At 44.9% G+C, this 23,238-nt stretch overlaps 2 protein-coding genes across 14 annotated transcripts in view; one reads left to right on the top strand and one right to left on the bottom strand.

The window, feature by feature from the left end:
* Positions 1 to 15,969, top strand: part of Inpp4a (inositol polyphosphate-4-phosphatase type I A) — a 130,754-nt gene extending 114,785 nt beyond the window's left edge. For 6 of the 13 annotated variants that reach the window (XM_026379278.2, XM_026379287.2, XM_026379284.2 and 3 more), the window contains 2 exons: positions 1,318 to 1,472; positions 6,027 to 10,812. In XM_026379278.2, the coding sequence (XP_026235063.2) occupies positions 1,318 to 1,472; positions 6,027 to 6,207 (336 nt within the window). In that variant the 3' untranslated portion in view covers positions 6,208 to 10,812. The other 7 variants (XM_026379295.2, XM_026379292.2, XM_026379282.2 and 4 more) reach the window with 3 other exon arrangements.
* Positions 15,970 to 17,928: 1,959 nt separating this feature from the next.
* Positions 17,929 to 23,196, bottom strand: Coa5 (cytochrome c oxidase assembly factor 5). The gene is made up of 3 exons (XM_026379298.2): positions 22,990 to 23,196; positions 20,329 to 20,412; positions 17,929 to 18,145 (listed from the first exon to the last, which is right to left on the bottom strand). The coding sequence occupies exons 1-3, from the start codon at positions 23,086 to 23,088 to the stop codon at positions 18,104 to 18,106; spliced, it is 225 nt and encodes a 74-aa protein (XP_026235083.1). The 5' UTR covers positions 23,089 to 23,196; the 3' UTR covers positions 17,929 to 18,103.
* Between the last annotated feature and the right edge of the window lie 42 nt (positions 23,197 to 23,238).

Here is a 23,238-nt window from a genome sequence, read left to right as displayed (position 1 = left end):
TCAGATTTTAGGGCAGTAATACGGTGCAAAGTTGTATAGACATGTATAATATACCTAATACATATGTGCATATAAATACAGCCATCCCAGGCACTGTGGGGGATCAGTTCTAGGGCCCCTTGCAGATACCAAAATCCAAGGATGCTCTGCTGAGTCTCTATATAATATAAAGGGTGTGGGATTTGCATAGAACCTGCACACATCCTCCTGTGCTCTTTGAATCATCTCTAGGTGACTTACGACACTGAGTACAGTGTGAACACTGTGCAGATGGTCATGACCAGGAAAAAAGTCTTCATGTTCAGTACAGAGGCGGTTTTTCTTTTGGTATTTTTGATTTGCAGTTGATTGACTCCCCAGATGCAGAACCCGTGTATACAAGGGCCCACTGTGCCTTATTGTTCTTGGGGGAGTCTGGGGCAGCCCCATAGAATCATTTGTATTTCCTCATTGAGAAGTATGAATATTCATATAAAAAGTATAAATACTCTCATCAGCTCAGGTCTGGTTATACTGCTAAGAGAGTCTGCCATAAACTTAGAAAGAAAAAAAGCCTCTTTCCTCTTTTAAAGCTGACTGAACTTGGGGATGTGAACTTAGGACTTTATCTACTGGTACAAAGGAAGTGCCCTCAGTGTTCTTCCCACTGGGAGAAGAGGTGCAGAGTGACCTGTCCCAGTCTGGGGCTGCCCTGCTCCACCCACGTGACTGAGCAGTCTGGGAGGGATCGGTTGGTGTCTGACCCTGTGCCCAGGACCCTGAGGGAGGTGGGAGTGGAGAAGGGCCTGTGGTTGGAGGTGGCTCCTCTTGGGCTGTTCCCCTCTGTGTGGGTAAAGGAGATCTGAGACCAGTGGGTCTGTCCCTGCCTTCCTGAGTCCTGGAGACCTGGCCAGGAACAAGAGACCCTGTGAGTGGCTCTGGCCTCCCCTGTGTGGTCATCTTCAGTGCTTTCTCTGCTTGGGGGCTGGCAGTAAAGGGCTAGACATGCCAGGAAGGTCCCAGGATGGCTTGGAAGGGGACAACTGGGAGGGTCGAAGAAGAGCAGTAATACTGCAAGAGGGAGGAAAGCTGGTCTTGGGAGGAGTGTCCCATGGGAGAGGACAGGAAGAGAGCACTCAAGGAACAGGAAGGCACCATGAAGACAGAGCCTTGGGGCAGCAGGGCCTCCAAGCGGCGCCTGTTTGCAGGTGACTTGGTTCCCGTTGCTGGGACTGGGCATGGAGCTACCCTGCCAGGCTTGTGGGGCGCCCCCTTGGAAGCAGATATGCTCCCCTTTGGAGTGTCCCCTCCTCAGCACAGCCTGCTTCCTGTTGGCAGATCTGCCGCCGCCTTAACGGGGTCCGGTTCACCAGCTGCAAGAGTGCCAAGGACCGCACAGCCATGTCAGTGACGCTGGAGCAGTGCCTGATCCTGCAGCACGAGCACGGCATGGCCCCGCAGGTCTTCACTCAGGCCCTGGAGTGCATGCGCAGGTGAGTGCCGCTGCGGGCCGCTTGCCCGCCCTTCCCCCGTGTAAACTGCAGATGAGCCGCGCCTGGCCGGGCCCGCACCCGCACCCGCGGACACCTACTAGAGTTTGACCACTGGTCAAACCATTGGCCCTGTCAAATTCAGGCAGCATTCTTGTTCTCATAAGGTGATGGGGAGGAGCTGCCGTCTTCCTGAGCAGGACTGCACTGAAATGCAGAAGGGCGGGCAATTAAGGAGGAGGGACACCTGTGGCATCCCCAGGCCACCTGCCTGACTGTAGGTGGGACTTGGGGCCTGTGCTTTCTCTGCAGGCCTCTTCTGTTTCTGTAGGGGACCCTGTGCGTGGCTCTGGCCTCCGAGTGGGTCATCTTCAGTGCCTTCCACATGTACATTATGTGTTTCCAAACTTGGGTGAAGAGACACGTCTGCAGGTTGCACTGGTTTGCTCTGCTTCCTCTTGAGCAGTGGGCACAGTTTGCTTTTATGAGCAAAGTGTCCAGTGAGTGTTTTATGGTGACAGTTGTCAGTGTGTCCTGGCCACGTCCCCCTAATGACGTCCTGATTCTGAGGCAGCAGGCGTATTTGCAGAATGAAACCCAGAACTCAGACTGTCCACTGTTGATCGATGCCTTGTTTCAAGCACTGCTGGGCAGCCCTACCTCACATACCAAAAGAAAGGATAAGAAACCTGGCTTTCCTGTCTTCTTCGATGTAGTCACCAATGCTGTTAAAGTCTCGTTTCCAGCGGTCACTTCTACTGAGTGTTCTGTATCATTTGTCCTCTCACCAAATTCTTTAAAGTGTTCGATTCTCTTATCCTTTCTGTATGTTTCTGACATTTGACCTTCTCACAATAATGCACAAAAGTGATGCATGAGCTCTTGCCTCTTGAGGACAGCATTTTGTAAAAATGGCATCATTTTGTCTTAAGTTCATCTAAGCCTCTGTTAAGGTCAGTCCATCTCTCCATCCCTTGCCCCTCAATGGAGAAGCAGTGGAGATTCAGATAACCCCTGCTTGGGAGCACTTTAAAAAAAAAATTAAAAAAAAAATTTGATCAAGGACATGTGTTCAGGAGCTTCAGGGTGCTTCAGGCTCCACGTCCATCCAAGGTGACCTGGTGCTACAGCCTGGTAGCCATCCCGAACTCCAGGAGCTGTGGGGTGCGGGGGGAGGGCACAGGAGCTGGAGTCCTCTGCCAGTGGAGAGGCAAGGGAGAGCCAGACAGGGGCCTTATGCTGTGGAGGCCAAGCCCAGGTCAGGTCTACTGAGTAGGTCGTTACAGTCCCAAATTAGGCCTGTTGCTCTCCAGTTTTGAGCTTGTGAACAATTTCAGCAAAACCAACAATCCATTCTGACTACATCTGAGCATCAGGGTCTCAGGAGACCAGGGAAAAAGTGCCCCCCAGAGAGAGACCCGGTTTAACTTAAGGGCCTGCCAAGCCCTATACCTGGGAGGGCCACCCCCGCCCACCCCAAGGCCACTTGGGGCTTTTCATGCAGGACAGCTATTTTATTTTGGTTTTTGTGCTGGGGATTCAATCCAGGACTTCAAGCACACTAATAAGCATACACTACCACTGAACTACATCCCCAGACCAGGATAGTTATCACAAACTTTAAGCACACTAATAAGCATATGCTATACCACTGAGCTACATCCACATGTAGGATAGCTATCACAACTATTACAGCACACAAAGTAATTTCTATAACTCTTAATCACATAAATAATTGATAGTCTTAGTAGGAAAATTAGAAAACACAAACACACAGCCTGCAGAACCCTCTATACCTACTATTAACCAATAGCCATGTTAACAACTGAGATACATTCTTTAGGATGGATGGATGGATACATTGAGTTGGTTAATGCACACCTTGGTTAATTAGTCCCTAAATAATACACAAGCCAAATACACTCATATGCACAAATGCAGTTATATGCACAGTCTACCCACTTTTTTTTTTTTTTTTTTTTTTTGGTACCGGGGATTGAACCTGGGGGAACTTAACCACAAAGCCTCATCCTCACCCCATTTTTTATATATTATTTTAAGATAAGGTCTTGCTAAGTTGCTGAGGCTGGTCTTGAGCTTTGCAATCCCCCTGCTTCAGCCTCATGAGTCAGGTGTTACAGGCCTGGCCACCACCCCTGACTATAGACTACTTTTTTTCATTTACTTATTGTGAGCATTCTTTTCAGGTTAATAAATATAGATCTTATCCCTTTTAACACATCATGATAAATCTAATTTTTTTATTGACTATTTAAGGTGCTTATGATTTGACAGCATTATAAATCAACAGTGCAGTGAATATCCTTATATATTTTCCTACCTGCATTTTCCAATTTGATTTTTTAAAATATTTCGTTGTTGATGATAGACCTTTATTTTATTTATTTATATGTGGTGCTGAGAATTGAACCCACTGCCTCACACATGTCAGATAAGCGCTCTACCACTGAGCCACAACCCCAGCCCCCAAATTGATTTTTTAGGTTAAAAAGCATAAATCTTTGTGAGGATTCTCAGTAGTTTTAATACCTGTTGGCAAGTGGCTCCCAGACCAGTCATACTCCTGCCCAGGGTTGGTGCCCACCCACCACCCTCATTGAGAACTGTAATCACTGCCCTTGTTCCCAGCACTTCAGAGACTGTAGTCAGGGTGCCTCTCTCTACTCCTGAGGGGACCTGAGATCCTGAACAGAGATGGACCCTCTTCAGAGGGGATGGGTGCCACTCCTTTGACCTTCCTCTGCTTCCAGTGACAGATGTCTTTTTAAATTTTCATTTTTTCTGAATTTTCTAAAATCTCTACAGTGAACATGTCCTACTTTAATAATTATTTAAGAAGTCTTAAAAAAAAAAACCCAGAGCGCTGACCCTGCAGTGCCCCAGGCATTTGTTCTGAGTGACACTGCCATGCCTGACTCTGATTGCTGACCGTTCACTGTGGAGGAGACATGTACCTGTTAGCTGACTGCAAGCCTGAGTGGCTGCGTTGCTAGCTGGCATCTGGCTCTGTGATCACCAGCACCCACAGCTCACCTGAGAGCCCTGAGAAGGCAGTGACAACCTCTGTGCCCTTAAGTAGAGGGAGCTCTTTGGTTCTCTTGCTCCCTCCCTCACATTTTACTAGATGGAATAGTGTGGCATGCGAATGTGGGGTGCAGGGGGAGCAAAGCTGACACCCACTGACTCCTGGAGACTGAGGGTGGTGGCCAGCACTGTGCTTAAACGTCCAGTGACAAGCTCTCTCCAAAAAAGACCTGATCTGTAGTGTTTCTCACTTTTTGTGGCATAATAACTCTACCGGGGCCCATTCAAGCCTTGAGTGTGGCACCAGTGACCACAGAGCTGGGAGGAGAGTCACACACTCAGTTCTTGGAGCCTTGGGAGTGCACAGCACACACCAGAGGTGTTCCTCTGTGCCCACTGGGGCTGGAACCCTTATACAGCAGGCCTTCCTGAGCAGCCACAGTGACCCAGCAGCCTGTACTGGCAGGAAATGAGACCACTAGCCAGTGCCGGCCAGGAGAGCATTCCCTGCCAGGACAGCACATCCCAGCAGGGCCTCCCTAGGAAGCTCAGAGGACTCAGCTTAGGAGGGGCCCTGGCCCTGGGCCTCCTCATCTCCAGATGGATGCTCCCAGCTGCCTGCTCTGCCCTGGGGCCTCTGGCTCTGTACTGTTGCTACTTGGTGGACGTGGATGTGGCTGTGGCTCTGGAGTCTGGTGTCCTAGGTGCCATCTCATCTCATCTAGGTGCATTTCTTTTTCATGTTTTTGGATTGAACCCAGCACCAGCACCTTGCCAGTGCTATAACCCTAAGCTATTCCTTCACCTCCAGTCCCCGGTACATTTCTTCTTCAGCACAAAAGGGGGAAAGATAAAATTTCTAGCGTGGGATTGGACTTCCTTCTCAGGAGTCAGCACATAAAACAGATGTGTGCAAACTGGAGGCACCATCGCTCAGGCTCTGCCACTGCTTCGCCTGCGACAGGGTGGGTCTGGGGAGGACGCTCCTTTGGAATCTTAGTAAATGGTTTTTGTTTGTGCAGTTAACCAAGAGGCGGCTTTGGCCTGCTGTGTCGTGCCAGCTGATGCTCAGGCATCTGTGAGAAGGTCAACCCCCATGGTTCTTCATGTTCAGCTTGCGTCTCAGAAATGCCCGTCTGCAGCATGTGGGGCATGGTGGGCGGCATGGAGCTGTGCTTGGCCAACCGAGAGAGGGTGAACATGGAAAACCATTGTTTCAACCTACATGTGTTTATTTTCAGTAAACTGCAGTATTTTTTCTTATTTTCACTTCTCTTTCTCTCCTTTCTTTTCCCGTAACTGTGCTGGTTTTGTTTGGTCCTCCTTTCATCCCCTCTCTGATATCATTTTTTCTTTCTGTTGTGGCTCCATTCCATTGTTTCCTTTTGTTTTATATTTTGGTTCTCCTCTTTTTTTCCATACTTTTGGGTAAAATCCATCGCACGTGTCTCTTTTTTCTTTCTTCCTTTCCTTTTTTCTTTTCCTTTCTCCCAAACTTTTTCCTTTTCACAGCATTGGAACACGGGAGGTAGTCACCCAGAAGAACTTGAGCGGCCTGGTGCCCATCCGAGACTTAAGGCTAGACCCCAGCCTCCTCTGTTCCATTCCTTTATTAGCTCTGAGCCCCAATTTACTGATTGTGTGGCTCTTTCTGAGCATAGCATACCTGGTGACCAAATTGCGTTGCAAATGAATATCATTATGAAAAATTAATAAGTCACAAGAAAAACAAAAGTGCCCGAATATGTCCAGCCACCGAGTACCTAAATGGACAGAAGGAAGGTGTCAGAGCGTGGTCTGCCAAGAAATATCTCATGCCTTACAGTTTGACGTTTTGTCTTCTCAACTGTAAATACCTGCCAAATTATTTCATCAAGAGGACTTGTTCATTTAATCACATAGCGTCTTCAGTGCTTGTAACATGTTCTCAATGGTACCCTAACGTTCCTGCGTTAATCTAGCTGGCTTGCAATTACTTGTACCAGATCTCTTACCCTCTGATGTAAAACTATTTATTACCTGTACATCTCAATGTGCCCTATTTCCAAGAGAAAGGAGTTCTGTCTGGAAATATTTGTATATTTGATACTATTCTTTAAGTGTACTGCGAAACTTTCCTTTCCTTTTGAAGAAAAATGAAAAGACATATATAGATGCTTTATAACTGGCTCATCTAGTTAACCTATTTAATAGGACATGTACTTTCTGCTTTCATTTCAAAGCGTAGTCCCTGGATTATAGTAGCAAACAGTTTGCAGAATCCTAACATCTCCTTGCGTGTGTTTATTATTTTTGATTGGGGTAACAGGCTGTGACCACAGAACACTTTGTACCAAGTCAGGCACATGAAGATTACGTACTGCACGAGACTCAGGTTCATCTTGACTCTTTAAATTCATTAAAACTGGCTTCAAGAATTCATGCACAGAATAACAAAAGGCCATTAAAGTCATATACATTTATTTTTCTTGAGATACCATTTTTCATTTGAAAAATGATATCTTTAATTCCAAATTGAAATTCAGAAAGCTTTTCTCTCTTACTAATCAAATATGGTTAATAATGAACAAAAACTAATCAAAGGAAAATTACCAAAAAATGAAGGTCTAACTTTTGGTCAGTTGTGGCAGATGGAGCTGAGAAGAGAGGTCACTGTGGTTTCTGGTTGATTTTAACATGCAGTATCCCTAAAACAGTATGTTCAACGTGTGGCAGGAGATTGACATCACATTTGTAAAGGTGACCACATGAATCTGGGGAAATTCCACACGCCCTGTGTAAGAAACAGTGGCTTCTCTCTTATCCAGTTCATATCATATTGTGCTTCTGGTTTTGCTCCTCCAGCATTGGAACACGGGAAGTAGTCACTTCCCCATATGCTGTGTTTTATGAGTGGATTTCTTTTTACCACTCTGGAAAAACTGGGTTGAATTAGAGAATCTGGCTTTCCCAGAACCTTAATGCCTTGGTGCACACAAATCCAGTTCACCACAGAAGCTGGCCTCTCTCTCCTCTCTCCAAGACTTCCAGCCCTTACTCTGGGGCTTCTCTGAATTGGCATCAGCCTGGAGTTGCACACTAGGAAACACAGAAGTAGTACAAAGGCCAGAATCCAACTGATACAATGTAAGACCATCTTTATCACAGCCCAAGGATGCCCTTCTTTCTAGACCCCCCAGCACTGGCAGGATTCCAAGGACATGTGTCACCTCTGTCACACCATGGGAGAGTTCATTTGTCTCCTGGAATAAGTATGGTTCCTTGCATCCTCCAGTGGAGGTTCACTGCCTGCCAGCTGAGGGGTGGTGTTGTGCTGTAGCACACTGACACTATTCACTAGGCAGTGTCCTGCCGGTCTGTGCTTCTCTGGAAGGTGTTTGATGCTTGCCCTCTTTTGCCTCAAGGTATGTACTTCAGCTCTCTAAGTCCATTTTATTTGCTTCATTTGAAAGTGGGAAAATGGACCCCACAGCCTCCTGTTCCCATCTGGGCGATGCACCCTGATGCCCGTGGTGGCAGCCCATGCACACGCCTACCTCCAGGGTGGAGCTAGTGGCTGGGCGGAGAGGAGGGAGGCCCTCTTGACTACACACAGCGCCCTCCCTCTCGAAGAGCCCAAGTGCTCTATGGCACCTTGCAGGGGCTCCTCTTGGAATCCCACTTCACAGCAAAGGGGAGCTGTGGTGGCCAGAGGACCCCTCCGAGGGGGCTTCCAGGACAGCAAGGCCTGATCCTCGCCAGCCATGGTGCCAGCAACACCTTCCTGTCCAGCACAGGCGTGGCTGTTGGGTTAAGAGAGAGAGAGAATGGAAGGAGGTGAGGATGGGGTGTTCCATCTCCTCCAGTCGCTTCCAGGAGCCTCCAGTCATGGAAGACTGGTCCTAGGAAGCACCATGACACCAGCCTAGGCAGGAGGGGAAGCTAGCTTGTTTTCTTTCCGGATGCTCTCCTTTTAGGTGGAGCAGGGATGGGGTTTGGTTCAGGACAGAGGAGGCACTGCCATGGGTGATGCTTCAGAAGCAAACCAGTGCCGAGGCATTGAAGCATCGTAGGCGCCAGCCACCCAGACCTCGGCATTAAGTCATCCCTCTGGAATCAGAGAACCACACTCAGAAGCAGTTCCCACTGGGTGGTGCCAGTTCTTTCAACTAGTGTGACTGACACTGTTTATTCTGGGGGCTCGTTCAAGCCAAGATCTTAAAAGATGGGCATACTGTCCTCCCACAAGGCAACTCCCCATGTCTGATGTGGAATCACTGAGGCTCTGAGGTCTCCAGATGAGTTCTGAGGTACTGATCCCTACTGGAAAGGGAGACCAGCGGTTCCCTTAAAATTAATTGTCATGTAGGGTTTCCATCCAAATCCTTGAAAATTAATAACTTGCTGGTAGGATTTTAAAAATCATGTAGCTTCAGAATAATTAATACCTCTTGTTAAAATCCATCCCAGATCATTTCAGCATATGCAGCCCTGGTCCCCAGCTTTAGTGCCAGCTTATGGAACTAGCAGATCACATGGTGACCATTGACAGTATGTTACTGTCAACCAGATCAGCCACAGCAGCCAGATTTTATAAATGCAAATACTTGGGAGGAAAATAATTTGATTTATAACTAAATTGAAATGACAGTATAATCTTGATTATAATTTCATGTATAATCTGTTCAGCCAGCTAAACCAGGGGTTAGCTTCTTTCACATGTAAATACAGGAGAACATAAAAGTTCCCAAATTATTCTTCCTGCTCCTCAAGGGAGTTTGGCATTTACTAGTGACAGGCAGTTTTTGAGATGTTTGTATGTTTCTATGTAAATGGAGAAGCCATATCTGAAATAGTCCATTAACGTAAGAGCTTCCAAAGGTTAACGGATATTAACTGTGTAGGAGCCTACAGCTTCTGCTTTAAATAGAATTATATTTTTCTGTGATTTCTGAATATTATACAAACATGATCATTATTTACTCTGGGGACCCTGCTCATGTGGCCCAAGTGTTCAGCTTAGATCACACACGTCCAGCTGAGGGCTTGAGGCTTTGGGACAAGGAAGCACACCTGAGTCACTATGTTAGTTAAAAGAATCAAGTGGATACTTTTTAAAAAAAATACTCAAGTTTATCTTTTGAATAAAAATTACTATCTTACCAAAAACTCTTTTACATGTTCTTGATAATGAGACTGTCCTTTTCACTTACAAGGCTTGAGCAATTGCCACTGATATTTTTTTAAATGCATGACATAATGGTCTTCATACAATTTGAAGTATTTTTTTTAAATCACTGTTTCTTTGTAACTGCAAATTTTACATCTCATAAGGGGAATTTTATACTAAACTTGATAACTAGTTGATTTCATTGCCAATGCTAGAACAAGGTAACAGTACCAAGTCACACTGTGCTGTGGGAAGCCGTTTCATTCAGAATTGCTTCTGCCTATTAATTTTATGTCTGTACCAGGACCTTTCCCAGAGAATTCCCCTGAGTTCTTCCACCGAGAATGTGAGCCTGCCTTGCCCATGCATCCTCCCGGCACCATCTGTTTTGTTAGCGGGTTGCCAAGACAACCTGCCATCGAGAGCAGCCCGAAGATGATGCTGGTACTGAGTTCTCTAGGGAAGGGCACTGTGGCTCCCCCTGGCACCTGAAGTGCCCACAGTGAGGGCAGTCTACCCAGAGAAGGCGGCTGGTATCACCAGGTGACCTCAGTGGGGTCACTCCGCCCCAGCCCCAGCCCCAATAGCTGTGCAGTGCATGGCCCTTGTGGTCCCTTTACCCTAGAACAGCTGGCCCCTAGGTGGAGGTGGGTGTCAGGACAGCCTTCTTAGCTAGATGGCTTTGCTACATACTGGATTGATTCTGCAGGGAAAATCAGCACATTGCATTTGATATGATTACGACTGTTGTTAACATGCAGAAATGCAGCTCATTAAAGACTTTGGTAAGAGGAGGAGGAGTTCTTGTCCCATTTAATTTGCTATGTGACACAGCCTTTGAACCATGAATTATGATAGAACCCAGATAACTAGGCCTGAGATACAGGATGAGATATTAACTTAAAAATAATTGCTTCCATTTGGGTACAGCACTGCATTAGAAATGCAAAACTCCCAGCCCCTTTTAGCATGTATCCATCTCTGTGCTTCTCAGTTGCCTCGTTCAGAAACCTGCCATCTTCTGTGTGTATTTGTCGTAGACGAGTCCAGCACCCATTTAAATTAACTTTTTTTTAATGCTATGAAAATGATTCATTTCATCTTAGTTTAAGTCTTTTCTTTTTTCCTTTTTTACTGCTGTCATTTCTTGTGCTTGTTTTTTTCCCCAGTGAGGGTTGTCGGAGAGAAAATACAATGAAGAATGTTGGAAGTCGCAAATATGCATTTAATTCCCTGCAGCTGAAGGCTTTCCCCAGGCATTACAGGCCTCCCGAAGGGACTTACGGCAAAGTTGAGACGTGAGCACGGTGTCCTCTCAATAGCTGTTACAGGATAAATGTGGGTACCCTCTAGTGTTACACATGAATTCTTCAAGAAGACCTGAAGGATTGGTTTTTATTTTTGTGTTTTTAAAATATTTCACTAAAGAGTCTATGGAGCATGTTTTTTTCCGTTGGAATCCATAGGAGGTACTGTGTGGCTCAGTAGTGGGGATAGTGACCAGCACCCAGTTAATTAGCCTCCAGCTGTCACCACCTGGTAGCCGTCCACAGCCACCTGTAAGCCTCCAGCTAGGTTTGTCTGGAATGCCAGAGGACTTTTTCAGATGCCCACGTAGGCACTGCTCACCTAACTTATTTTTCTACTGAGTAACTTAGAAGTGAGCATTGAATTATAATCTACTTTTAAAAATCTGAATGTAAAACAGTAAAACAATCAGACCCCAGGCAGAAAAATAAATGTTAACTCATATTTTGGGGAAAAGACGCTAGTTGTTCTCATGCAGTGCATGCAGTGAGGACAGCGGCTCCAGTGAGTCACCTGTGCCACCACCACCTGGGAAACCCAGAGGCGAAAGACCAGTCAGCCCACCTGAGGTGAAACTCCATGAGGGCACCCCTGCCAGGGAGCCCACACCTCGGGCCACTCTTCTCTCCGTCCCACACAAGCTCCAGAACAGGTGACGCTTGAGACATGAAGCTAGCAGTGAGGTTCCTGTCACCATCCCTGTTATAGGCTCTGCTCCTAGGGCCCACAGCACACATCTCCCTTTATTACCCAACTGAGGACCTTAAACGTGGTGTGTCTGATGTCTGAGGAACAACACTCCAGGGGGAATTGGGGACTGTAGAGTAGTGGATACCTGAATATTCTCAGATTTTTGCGGGATATCCTATAGGTCTTCTGCGAGACAATACAATCATGTCTGAATATCTGACAAAGTGTTTTACTTTTAGGTTTGCAATAATTGTTACTTTCCTCTTCTCATTCTGTTATGTAAGATGACTATTGAGAAACAGTTGAAAGTATCTCCTCAAATGAGATTTTGAAAGGGATTTATGGGCCAGGAAACTTAGGAATTTCATAGAAATTATGTCTTGTCATCTTATAAAAGGTGACGATGAGTCTTTCTGCACTTAGCAGAGTTGTTTTTCTTTGGGAATTTATGTGTTTTATCGATTCTGTTGTTTCTCACAATTATGTTTACATGTTATTTAAGAGGCTATAAAAGAAATATATATGGCACATAGTAATGATTCTGATTCTAATGATTTGTAAACACCTTGGAAATATCTTTAAGTCTAGAAGTCTAGATATATTCTTGTCTCCTTGAGAAATGTCCAGTAGAGTCGCTGGGCCTGGGTCACTGAGGCACAGGCAGGACCAGTCCTTGGCAGGGACACAGAGGAGTGGGCATAAGGTAGGGTGGAACTGGGTGACCCTCTTGGCCTTTCCTACTCAGAAGTCAGGTGCTAACAGAGCTCGCTGTCTCCTGGTGCCAGCGGGGAGGGAGAAGTGAGCTGGTGTGTGGAGGACACTAATGAGGGGTGCTTGTGGCTGACTGCCCCTCCCTCGATGCTAGTTCACAGTGGAGGGAGAGTGGCAGAGAAACTCTTGTCCACCAACCCCCCACACAGGTGGCTGTTCAGCTAGCATCAGATTCTCCTCTTTAAGTATCACTCCCTATTCAAAGGCACCCTCTCCACCATTTCATTTAATTTGTAAGTTTTTAGTTCCATTCTTGCTCATTTCAACCTTTTGAAAAACTTTGTTTTTCTTTTAATTAAATGTTACCCATATTGTTTTCTGCCCTTCTTTTTGTCCAAAGAGCATTAACTATCTGCATTTATAAAGGGACTATGGCAAATGTTGACTCATCTGTCAGCAGTTTTGCGTGTGGCACCTTTATGTGAATTTTTTTCCCAAGTTCTGCTTTGTGTTATGGGTCGTCATAACTCTAAGGAGATTCAGGCATCAGGATCCTCTCTGGAGGCACTGTACCCGGCTCCCAGGGGCATCGCTGCACAGCCAGGGTGCCAGCAGCTGGAGGAGGAGGAGCCCAGTGTTGCTGTGCGGGGCAGGCGCCATTACAGGTCACCACGCAGCAGCATTCCACCCACTGCACCTCCCCGATCCACTTGGAAGAGAAATGTCCAGATGTGGGACAGTTGGAAATGTCACAGGGTTTCTGTCAGAGCTCCTGCAGCACAGTTGCCTTTAGTTTCCTTTGAAGATGTAAAAACATTGTATAATACAGTTTTGTCCCCACACAGTTGTACTTGCCAAGCTTAGTGCATTAAAATACTTTTATTTATTTGTTTTGGGCAGTATTAATATATAAACATACAGTTACTGTTTTATATATTCTTAGCTCATTCGAAGCCATGTATGCTGTAAATGTGCTAGTCCTTAGAATGACAATAAACCACTGACAAGAACACAGAACTTGGTCTTGCCTGACTCATTCTCCTGTGTTGAAAAGACTCGTTGTACAGGACCCTTGTTGCCGGCCACTGCATTGAGTACCACACAAGACTCATTCTTCAGTCTCATTTTCATTTAATTTGAAGCAGAGGGGCAGCAGGGTGTGGGGTTAAGAGCCTGGATGTCAGCAGCAGACAGCCCGAGGTTCTGCTCCTCACTGGCTGGTGACTTGGAGCAAATTTCTTGACATCTCTTACGTATGTTACGGTCACCTTCCCGCCGGCAGACATGGCTCATTGCCGTGTGACTTGCTGGAATACTGGTGGCCCATGGTTGCTCCCTCACCAGGATGGCCATGTGCAGCTCCACAGCTGCTTCTAGGAACACAGCCCAGGGGTCTCTCAGGTAAGCTCCCAGTAACAGAAGCGTCTGTGCAAGGAGAATTTAAACTCCCAGAAAGAGAAGCCGCTGCCTTTCCCTTTTATTCTCATTCAACTTGGAAACGACATCATTCAATGCCTGTTTCTTGGATTAGTGGGAACATCAGACACTTTTTATACTTTCACTGATGTTCATGTTTTTGCAACTCCGCTTGTCAACTCGTCTGTCGCCTGTTACAGATTTTTCACACCTGATGGTCAGCCGTCTTGGCTTTGCAATGGGGGAGGTATGCAGAAGCTGTTATGTAGTCGTGTGCCTGTCTTTCTGCTTGATGCTTATTCTAAACACGTCTCGGACTCACTACTACAGGTGACACAGATGGGCAGCCACATCTTTGCCTCCGAAGTAGAGTGTGGCCTGTGTGCACTGTGGGCCTGGACTTGTGTCTTGCTGGCACTTGCATGATCCAGTCGATGCATGCTTGGATACTACTCGTGCTTTCTGCCTTGGCTTTCTTGCCTCAAGATGGTGTTGTCAATATTCACCTGTTCTTATTTCCGGTATTTTTTTTTATTCCATTGAATTCTTAATTAATCCACCTGGAATTATTTTGGCACAAGGCACATGCTGTATTTGAATTTGCTAAGGTCAGAGTGACTCCTTCCTCTTGGCCAGCCTGGCCATGTCTGGATGTACTGCTGAGCTCCCGGGGTGGCCCTTCCGGCCAGCACCGTCTCCAGCCATGCCCTCACAGAATGCTCCATCTGGAGTAACATGAACTCCTGTTTTTGTGTCATATTTTCTTTCTTGTTTCCTAAAATGTCTCTCTTTTAAGCTGCTATGGGGTTGGTCTTGCAAGAAGCTCCCACAGGGCCCAGCTTTGCTGTGCATAGATGCAGTGCAATTCCTGTCGAAATCGCATCAGCATTTTTTTTTTTTCAGAAATGGAAAAATCCATAGGGGACCTCCAAAGGCCCCCAAATGGGCAATCCTGAAAAGGGACAAAGCTGAAGTTTTCATATGATTTCAAAACTTACTGCGAAACTGCAAGAATCACAACAGTGTGAAACTGGCTAGCTTAAAAACATATAGCTTGGTGCACTGGTGCACACCTGTAATCCCAGCGAATCAGGAGGCTGAGACAGGAGGATCACAAGTTCAAGGCCATCTTCAGCAACTTGGCAAGACCCTGTCTCAAAGTAAAAATAATAATAATAAGGGTAGTGATGTGGCTGTGGCAGTGGTAGAGCACCTCTGGGTTCAGACTCCGGTACTACAAAAATACAGATATAGACTAATGTAATAGAATAGTGAGTGCAGAAATTATCCCTGGCATATATGAGCAAATGTTTTTCCACAAGGGTGCCATACCATTCAATGGGGGAAAGGACAATCTTTAATAAATGATGTTGAGAGATGAGATATCCACGTGCAAAAAAAAAAAAAAAAGTTAGACCCTTACATCATATACAAAATCAAGTCAAAATCTAGTAAAGACCTAAATCTAAGAGATAAAACTATTCAAACTTCTAGAAAACATAGGGGGAGAGCTTCATTAGATTGGGAAATGATTTCTTCACCATGACACCAAAAAAGGAAATGACTCAATTTACAAATGGAAAAGGGACCTAAGGCCATTTCTTCAAAGACAGGAAAAGGGTCAACAAGCACATGAAACGATGTTGTCATCATTGCTGATTAGAAAAATGCAAACCAAAACATGGTGAGATGCCACTTCATGTCCCCTAGGATGGCACCATTCAAAGAACAGAAATGTCAGTGTTAACAAGATGTGGAAAAGCTGCAGTCCCTGTGCGCCTCAGACAGGAATGGAGACCGGCATGGCTGCTGTGGAAAAACGCATGGCAGTTCCTCAGAACATCAAAGACAATCACTGATGCCCCAGCACCTCCACTGCTGGGTGTGTGCCCACACTGGAGCAGGGCCCCTGGGACATCTGTGGACACATGTCCACAGCAGCTCAAAGGTGGGAGTGAGCAGGTGTCCACTGATGGACGAGCACATGAGCGCGTGATAATGACATGAGCAAAAGGAATATTATTTGGAATATTGTTTGGCTTTAAAGCGGGAGAAAATTCTGAGACTACAACATGGCTGAACCTAGAGAACATTTGCTAAATGATGAAAGCCAGTCCAAAAAAAAAAAAAAAAGACAAATATGATTCCACATTGGTGCATCGCAATTTATGTTTCATGATTTTAACATTGGTGCATCGCCATGCTTTGAAGAGTGTCAATAAGAAAGTGAAAAGGCAAGCCACAGACTGGAAAAAGACATTGGCTAATTAGTTATCTTTGAAGGACTCATATTTACACGTATAAAGACCTCTTACAAATCAGCAATAAAAAGACAAGGCAAATGAAAACTGGACTAAGGACCTGAATAGACATTTCTCTTAAGATAACATACAGATGGCCAATAAACACAGGAAAACATGCCCAAATCATTAGCCATTCAGGAAATGCAAATCAAAATCCCAGTTGGATACTACTTCATACTCAGTAGAATGGCTGTAATCAAAATAAATAGCAACAACTGTTGGAGATGATGTGGAGATTGCTGAATATGTAAAAGGGTAGTGCAGCCACTGGGGAGAATTGTGACAGTTCATCAAAATGCTAAAGTTGGAGTTCTCATACAATATTGTAATTCCACTCTGAGTTATATACTCAAAAAGAAATGAAACATGTCCATGCAAAACTTGTTCAGAGATGCTCACAGCATTAGTCACAGTGACACAAAATGGAAACAACCTAGTTCATCAGCTGATGAATGGATAAATAAAATGTGGCACCACCTGCACCACTGGATGTGAGGAGATAGATACTGCACACAGATGAACCTTGGAAATATTATGGTAAGTGAAATAAAAAGGCACGGAAGGCCACATATTATATAATTCCATTTATATAACAGGTTCTGGATAGAGCAGCTTGTGGAGACCAGCAGTGTATCAGTAGTTGCTGAGGGAAGGGGAGTAAGGGAGATCTAACTGGTATGTATGTGTTTCTCTGGAGTGGAGGAAAGTTTTGGAAGAGATAGTGGTAATGGCTGCACACACTATGCATACACTAAAAACTACCAAGTGGAAATGGTGTAAGGGTGAATTTTGTGGCATATGAACTTCTCCATTAAAGCTGTTATTCAACAAAGGTTTTATAAAATACTCCTTAAAGAGTTTATCAGAATTACATTTAATAGAAGTTGTAGCACTGTGGGGGGTGGGTAGCCTTGAGGCCCAGCCCAGCACTGCAATAACCAAGAAAGTTGTAGCACTTAAACAGGTATAAGGAGTCACTGAAGAAATCCACCACCTTCCCTTCCCCAGTGAAAAGCAGCATACACAGCAGACTCCAGTGGCATTTTGGGGAATTCTCACAACTTTAGGTGAACCTAAAGTTTTATTTAAAGGTTTTGGCTCTCTTCTGTATTAAGTGATCCTGATAAAATTACCATAATCTGAAACTTGCACTTCATGTTTTCTGTATCTGCTGTCTACAGTACACACCGGTTGTTTCCATGTACTCAAAATCCCCCTTTCCTTCAGGGAAGAGGCCTGCCATTCCACTACTGGGATTCTGCTGGGAGTGGTCAGCCACAGTGCGGGTGACCCAGTGAAGACCAGAGTTCTTCAGTAGGATTTGATTTGTGGACCTTGGAAAGGGAAATTCACTCTCTCCTTTTTGAATAACAGACCTTAAGGATGTGAGCTTATAGCTGATACTGGTCCTGTATGTGGAGAGGGCCACCCTAAAAATGAAACCAGGAAAGGGAAAATCTGTCAGAGATAGAAGAGTCCTTGGCAACACTGTGTGGGGCTTGGGATCCAGCTAGGCCCCATGGCAGATTTCAAAGTTCTGAGGTTTTACTTCAGCCTCAGTGAATCAATGCAAATAAAGCATTTCTTCTCCAAGGAACCAATTTATTCTAGAACTAAATAGGATAGATTAAATAAACTTTCTCAATAAACATCTTGTGGACAGCCTCCAGTGTCACATTGGTCCCTTCCAGATGTATAAATGGTGTAATATGATTAAAGAGTCAGGTTTGAAAATAACAGTTTTTCCATTTCTTGTACTTTAGGAAAAATCTCAAAACACATTATATTCCAGGCCTATAAGTGTTCAATTAAACTTATCTTCTAAAAATAACTTAGATTCAGAGAAGCATTTGCTTTATACATATTCAAAAACAAAATTCATCCAATTTCTCCAGCGTTCCATGGAGGGAAAACTGGTTCAACCAAACAGATGTAGCAAAAATTATTTCCTATTGTGGCTTTTCTGTGGAAAAATCCTTTGGTGTTTTCATCTTGCTTTCAATGTAATGGTATCAATATCCTTTTCTTCCTCTGAATCTTGATCTGGCATCCAACTGAAAATAAATGAACAATTTAATCAAATTTGATATGGTGTAATTAATTAAACACAACTTTGGTAAAGGGTGTCAGTCACCACATTAGAGAAATGAACCAGTTTCCAATAAAATCAAAAAAGGCAATTGTCAAGAGCTACCAAGAAAAAAAAATTATAAAGATGGCACTAAAAAGCAAGTTTCACTTCAAGGTGACTTTCTTCTTGAGTAGAATCCAAATTATATTTATCTTTTTCTTTAAACTAAACATACATTCAGCAAACCTGCCTTCATTAAGTTTTATTTCAGTTAATATTCAAATGTATATGAAATCTTTTTTTAAATATTTATTTTTCAGTTGTAGTTGGACACAATACCTTTGTTTTATTTATTTATTTTATGTGGTGCTAAGGATCGAGCCCAGGGCTTCACATGTGCTAGGCAAGCGCTCTACCACTGAGCCACAGTCCCAGCCCCTATATGAAATCTTTAAATCAATACCAACTGAGAAAAGGGGACAGAACCCTGAGAAACATTAAGATACAGTCATCTTGAGATCACAGATCTGTAATGCGCATAACCTCCTAGGCTGACAGCATGTTATTTGATTTAAGCTTCACAGAGATCCACTTCTTAACCATGGTGGTTAGAGAAAATGTTCTGAAATCATACAACGAAGCTGCATGGAAGTCAACACCATTCCCCAGAAATTCCATAGGAAGGAATTATTTGGGAGACAGGCCTTATCTATGAGTCCAACATAGCCACCCTGGAACAGCCAGCCATTCATTCTTCTCAGCACAACATAAAGTAGCTAAGAACAATATTTTCAAAGAAATAAAAATCTTTAAACCTGGGAATCATGATCAGGATGATTGGCTGCTCATACTGAGGAAACAGCAGATTCAAATTCTTGTCTCACCCTCAGTGGGACTTAAACTTCAGTCTTGAAACTAAGCAAAATTATCCATTATTTAAAGTTTATGTTCAAATGATTAGGTTTTGTCAAGCTTGTATAATGGCATTGCAGTCACAAAGAGTGACATGATTCCACTCACTGTGGAAGACTCAAGGAGGCACACTCTTGGAGAGAGGGTGTAGGATCTACTAGTCTGCTAGAGACTTCCTTAGACGGTCTTTCCCTGTGTCAACTGAAGCTCTGCCTTGAACTGACGGCAATCAGAAGTACTTTCACTGTTTAATCTATGATTAAAAACTTCTGCAGGGGAATTATGATTTCTGAATCTTTTGGAGATCCAAGCGTGAGCTTTCAGCAGGGAATTTTGGGGAGTTTACTGTTGAGTCATTTCATATGATTCCAGAGTACAACACGTCGTTATCTCCTACTCTAACTAACTATTCCTTATGATTCCTCAATGCTTGAAACATGCTTAAGTTCTTCACAAGTCAAAAGCTTGCATTTTATATGGGTAACAAAACCATGTGAGGCAAGGCAAAAAAATCCTCTGCCTAAAGGCAGAAAACTGACACTTGACAAAGGAAAACAGAGTGTGGCCAAATTTAGTCTAACTTCACCCCCTCCCTGGATCAGATCTGCTGGCCGATGTCCTCAAGTTCTTTCACCTCTCATTTCCTTTGTGGACAAAGGGAAGGAACTTGCAATGTGCTTCAATAACAAAAGCAGGCTCAGTCCCCACTGCTGCCTTCTCTGGAGGCATGCTTACGTTTCCAACTTCATGCTTCTCTCTCCAAGAAAAGGCTCTCAGTTCCCAGTCCAAATCTCTCTGGATCTTTCAGATCAAAGAATGCTGGCCCAGAACCAAGAGGTCAGCAATGTGTGCTGGGCCAACATCCACTACCACCACTTCAGAATGCAGACAGACACTGACATTTTTCTCTGTCACCTAAGGCAGAAGGGCACACACCCTAGACCCTAACTGTCTAACTGCCAACGACCTGGGTTCACAGGGAACACTACTGACTTTTACCCACCTGTACTTGCCGAGATTCACACTTGGAGAAATTCATGAAGGTCAGTGACTTATCAGCATCATGACAGGATGACAGAAAGGCTGGGGGCTTTCACGAACCCTGACATTCAACTCACAGGATGAAGAAACATGTACATCCTTTTTTTCCAAATGATACCCACTGCAACCTGTTGATGACTCTTAAGTCACTCACACATTTCACTCCAGTAGCTGATTTGTAACATAAGCTTTTAAAAATCTTTAGCCACTTACCATTGATCTTTTACACTCAAAAAATGAATACTTCAAAGCTTTGCAGTATCCTTCCTTCAAACACTGCCGAGGAGATTTTCCTTCCTGTGACAAATAAAACAGTATAAATGCCTAGGAATTTCACAAAGCAACTGTCCTGAAAATAGTTATATTCAAAAATATTAAGAGGAAAACAGTTACATAGTAAATAGTTAATTCATTTTGACTACTGGTGCTTAGAGAGGAAGGGACAGAATGACAAAAATTGTCTAATTTGGAGGGGTTCCTGAGTTTTTGAAAACACTGGTTTTCCTTGAGGCTCTTTAATATGCTTATATAAAAATCCAGAAACTGGGATCTTCATCTCTTTATGGGTGAAAATTGTGAATTAGGCACCCTAAAATCAGAACATCATTAACTAAACACTTTCCATGGATGTTGATGAGGTAGGCTAGATGGCTCCCTCCAGGAAGATAACCCAGATTTCGCCTGCTCTGCAGAGGGATTTCCCCTCCAGATCTTGCCTCTCCAACCACTCCCCCAATGCCTGTTTGCCAGTGACAGTCACATTCCCCTGGTTTCCATTATGAAAAAGCTACAGGGTACCATGTCTATGTACCTATTCCCAGAAACCGTGGCCACGTTTACTCCATGTCTCCCTAGGTCCTGGATTTCAACTATCATCTACATCAATGAGTGGCAAAGTCTCCTGGCACCACTGTGTTCCTCCCCAAACTCTGAAGCAGTGCAGATGGGTGGTGCTGACCAAGTGGGGGTAGACAAAAGACTAAGCTGATGCCTCCTCAAACCATGTCCAAGACGTTACCATGTTCACAAGCCTTCAAATTACATTGCTGGCTGCCTGGTGGAAAGATCCATCTAGATACACCAGAGCTGAAACGTTCATTCATCCCCTCCACTCCCAATGACAGACTAGTTATCCCTCAATATCCATTCTTCCTTTTTATCAAGCATGTGGCTGGGCTAGGTTTTCCAGTCACCTGTGCAGCTGGATGTGGTCATGGGACAAGTCCTAGCCATGGAATGTGTGGGAAACGTGTAAAACTTCTGGGTTGTCTTAAAGAGGCTTGCCCCTTTCACTCCCTAAGATTACAAGTCCTGATGATGTAGGATCGAGGCAATCTTGGACTATGAGAGTAATATCCTGTCTCCCATCACAGGACTCACAGCCATAAGATCAAGAATGTATGGGCCCAGGAAGATAGAGAAGCCACCCAGGCCTTACAGGCATATGAGCAAATGCCAGAATTTTCTACCTTATTTAAGCGACTATTGTGGGTCTCTGTAATGTTTGACCCTAAGATCAGCCAGTGCTCCCAAACATGCTGAGCCCAAGAGCCAACCTTGTGGTTGCCTCAACCATTTTGATCTCCCAGGAGTCATAAAACTCCAAGTCTACCTCAGAAATGACTTTTGAGTCGCTTTCTCCTTGCCAGATTCCTGGAACTTACAGCCTTACCATCATTATCCTGAATTTCTCTGACCCCTCTATTTCCTTGACTCTCTTCCTTGACAGGTCCTTTAACTAAATATTCACTTGTGTCAGAATTCCTGCCAACATTTGTAAGATGCTGCAGGTGGTTAAAAATTAGCAAAAAGAGACTATACCACCCATCGGCCATATGATCAATTAACTTCTTTACTCCAGAAACTAAGGAACCAAAAATCTTTATGAAGTGGCCATACAGACTTGATACAGACCTCAGCAGTTTCCCTTGGTTTTGAGTCCCTGGTGAGGAATAGTGTGTAGTGGGTGTCAGGGACACCACCCAAATAGATTGTTATGAACCTGCAAAGTTCAATGTTTTTCCCCACTACTGCCTTCTAAACTCTAGCTTTAGTTGCCATTTGGTATGATTTAAGATCCTCACTGGCTGCAAATAGCAGTGAACAGAATATAAGTTGTGACTCAAACACTGATAAAGGGTAGATGTCCATTTGTGGGCAGCTTTCTGAAATGACACCCCCTAAAGCAAAGATAATTGCACACAACTGATTGCCCTCTCATAGGTCCTGTTATTGGAAGAAGCACCTGTGGGCTTTACTTGGGCTCTAAACCAGAACCCAGGTTCTAGGTCAACTTTGAAGCTCACTGTATGTCTCAATGATCTCAGATGGGGTACTGAGAAGACTGGTGGCTTGTGAGGGAAGAATGTAAGGAAATATACAAAATGTTGAAAATATTGAGCTGCTTCATTTACAAGTTCACACCTGGGCACACAGAGCACTTCAACTCAGAAACAAATTCAAACCAACACATGACAAATATAACACGGGATCAGGCACGACTGAGCACAGGCAGGAGAAACTACTGGCCAGAAGAGCGTGAGACTATGGAAGTCTCTTAACAATTTCGAGGAAGCAAAAAACCTGTCTCCTCTATTTCTCCAGAACTGTGCGGGATACCAGCCGTCAAAAAGTTTCGTGAACCGAAACCGCTTATTATTTACAAAAGCCCAAGGGGCGGGCATCGTATCTCCCTCTCCACGTGGGCGGGGAGTTGAGGCTCCGAGAGCTCGGGGGATCTGCCCACGAGGAGAAGCTGGTGTTGTGCCCCACAGCCTGGACAGGACCGCCACCGCGGGCAGACTGGGAGGCCTTCCCCGAGCCCAGCCACAGGTTGCAGGCGCGGTCACCACCCAGAGCGCCCGGCCGCGCTACCTGGAGCACACAGTCCGACTGCAGCAGACAGGCGCCCAGGTCCTCCTTCACGCCCGTGCACGCGCCGCCCTCCGGCTTGTCCTCGTAATAGCGGGGCATGACGGCGCCTCCCGCCCGCGGCGGCGCGACCCTCTCGGTGCTCAACCCCTACCACCTGGCTAGGGGCGAGCGACACCCCAAGCGGAAGGCACCGGAAGATACTACAACAACTTCCGGAAGGTCTTCCCCGGTTGGGCGGAAGACACTACG

Source organism: Urocitellus parryii, chromosome 12 (assembly GCF_045843805.1).
Source record: "Urocitellus parryii isolate mUroPar1 chromosome 12, mUroPar1.hap1, whole genome shotgun sequence".
Taxonomy (NCBI): Eukaryota; Metazoa; Chordata; class Mammalia; order Rodentia; family Sciuridae; genus Urocitellus; species Urocitellus parryii.
The sequence above is the reverse complement of the archived record's forward strand: the minus strand, read 5'-3'. Positions and strand labels throughout refer to the sequence as shown.

Bases quoted from the DNA above. Each gene is read 5' to 3' on its own strand.
- Coa5 (XM_026379298.2), bottom strand. From the start codon at position 23,088: ATGCCCCGCTATTACGAGGACAAGCCGGAGGGCGGCGCGTGCACGGGC. The intron at 20,413-22,989 runs GTAGCGCGGCCG...TATTTGTCACAG, and splicing joins AGTCGGACTGTGTGCTCCAG to GAAGGAAAATCTCCTCGGCA. The intron at 18,146-20,328 runs GTAAGTGGCTAA...ATTTATTTTCAG, and splicing joins TTGAGTGTAAAAGATCAATG to TTGGATGCCAGATCAAGATT.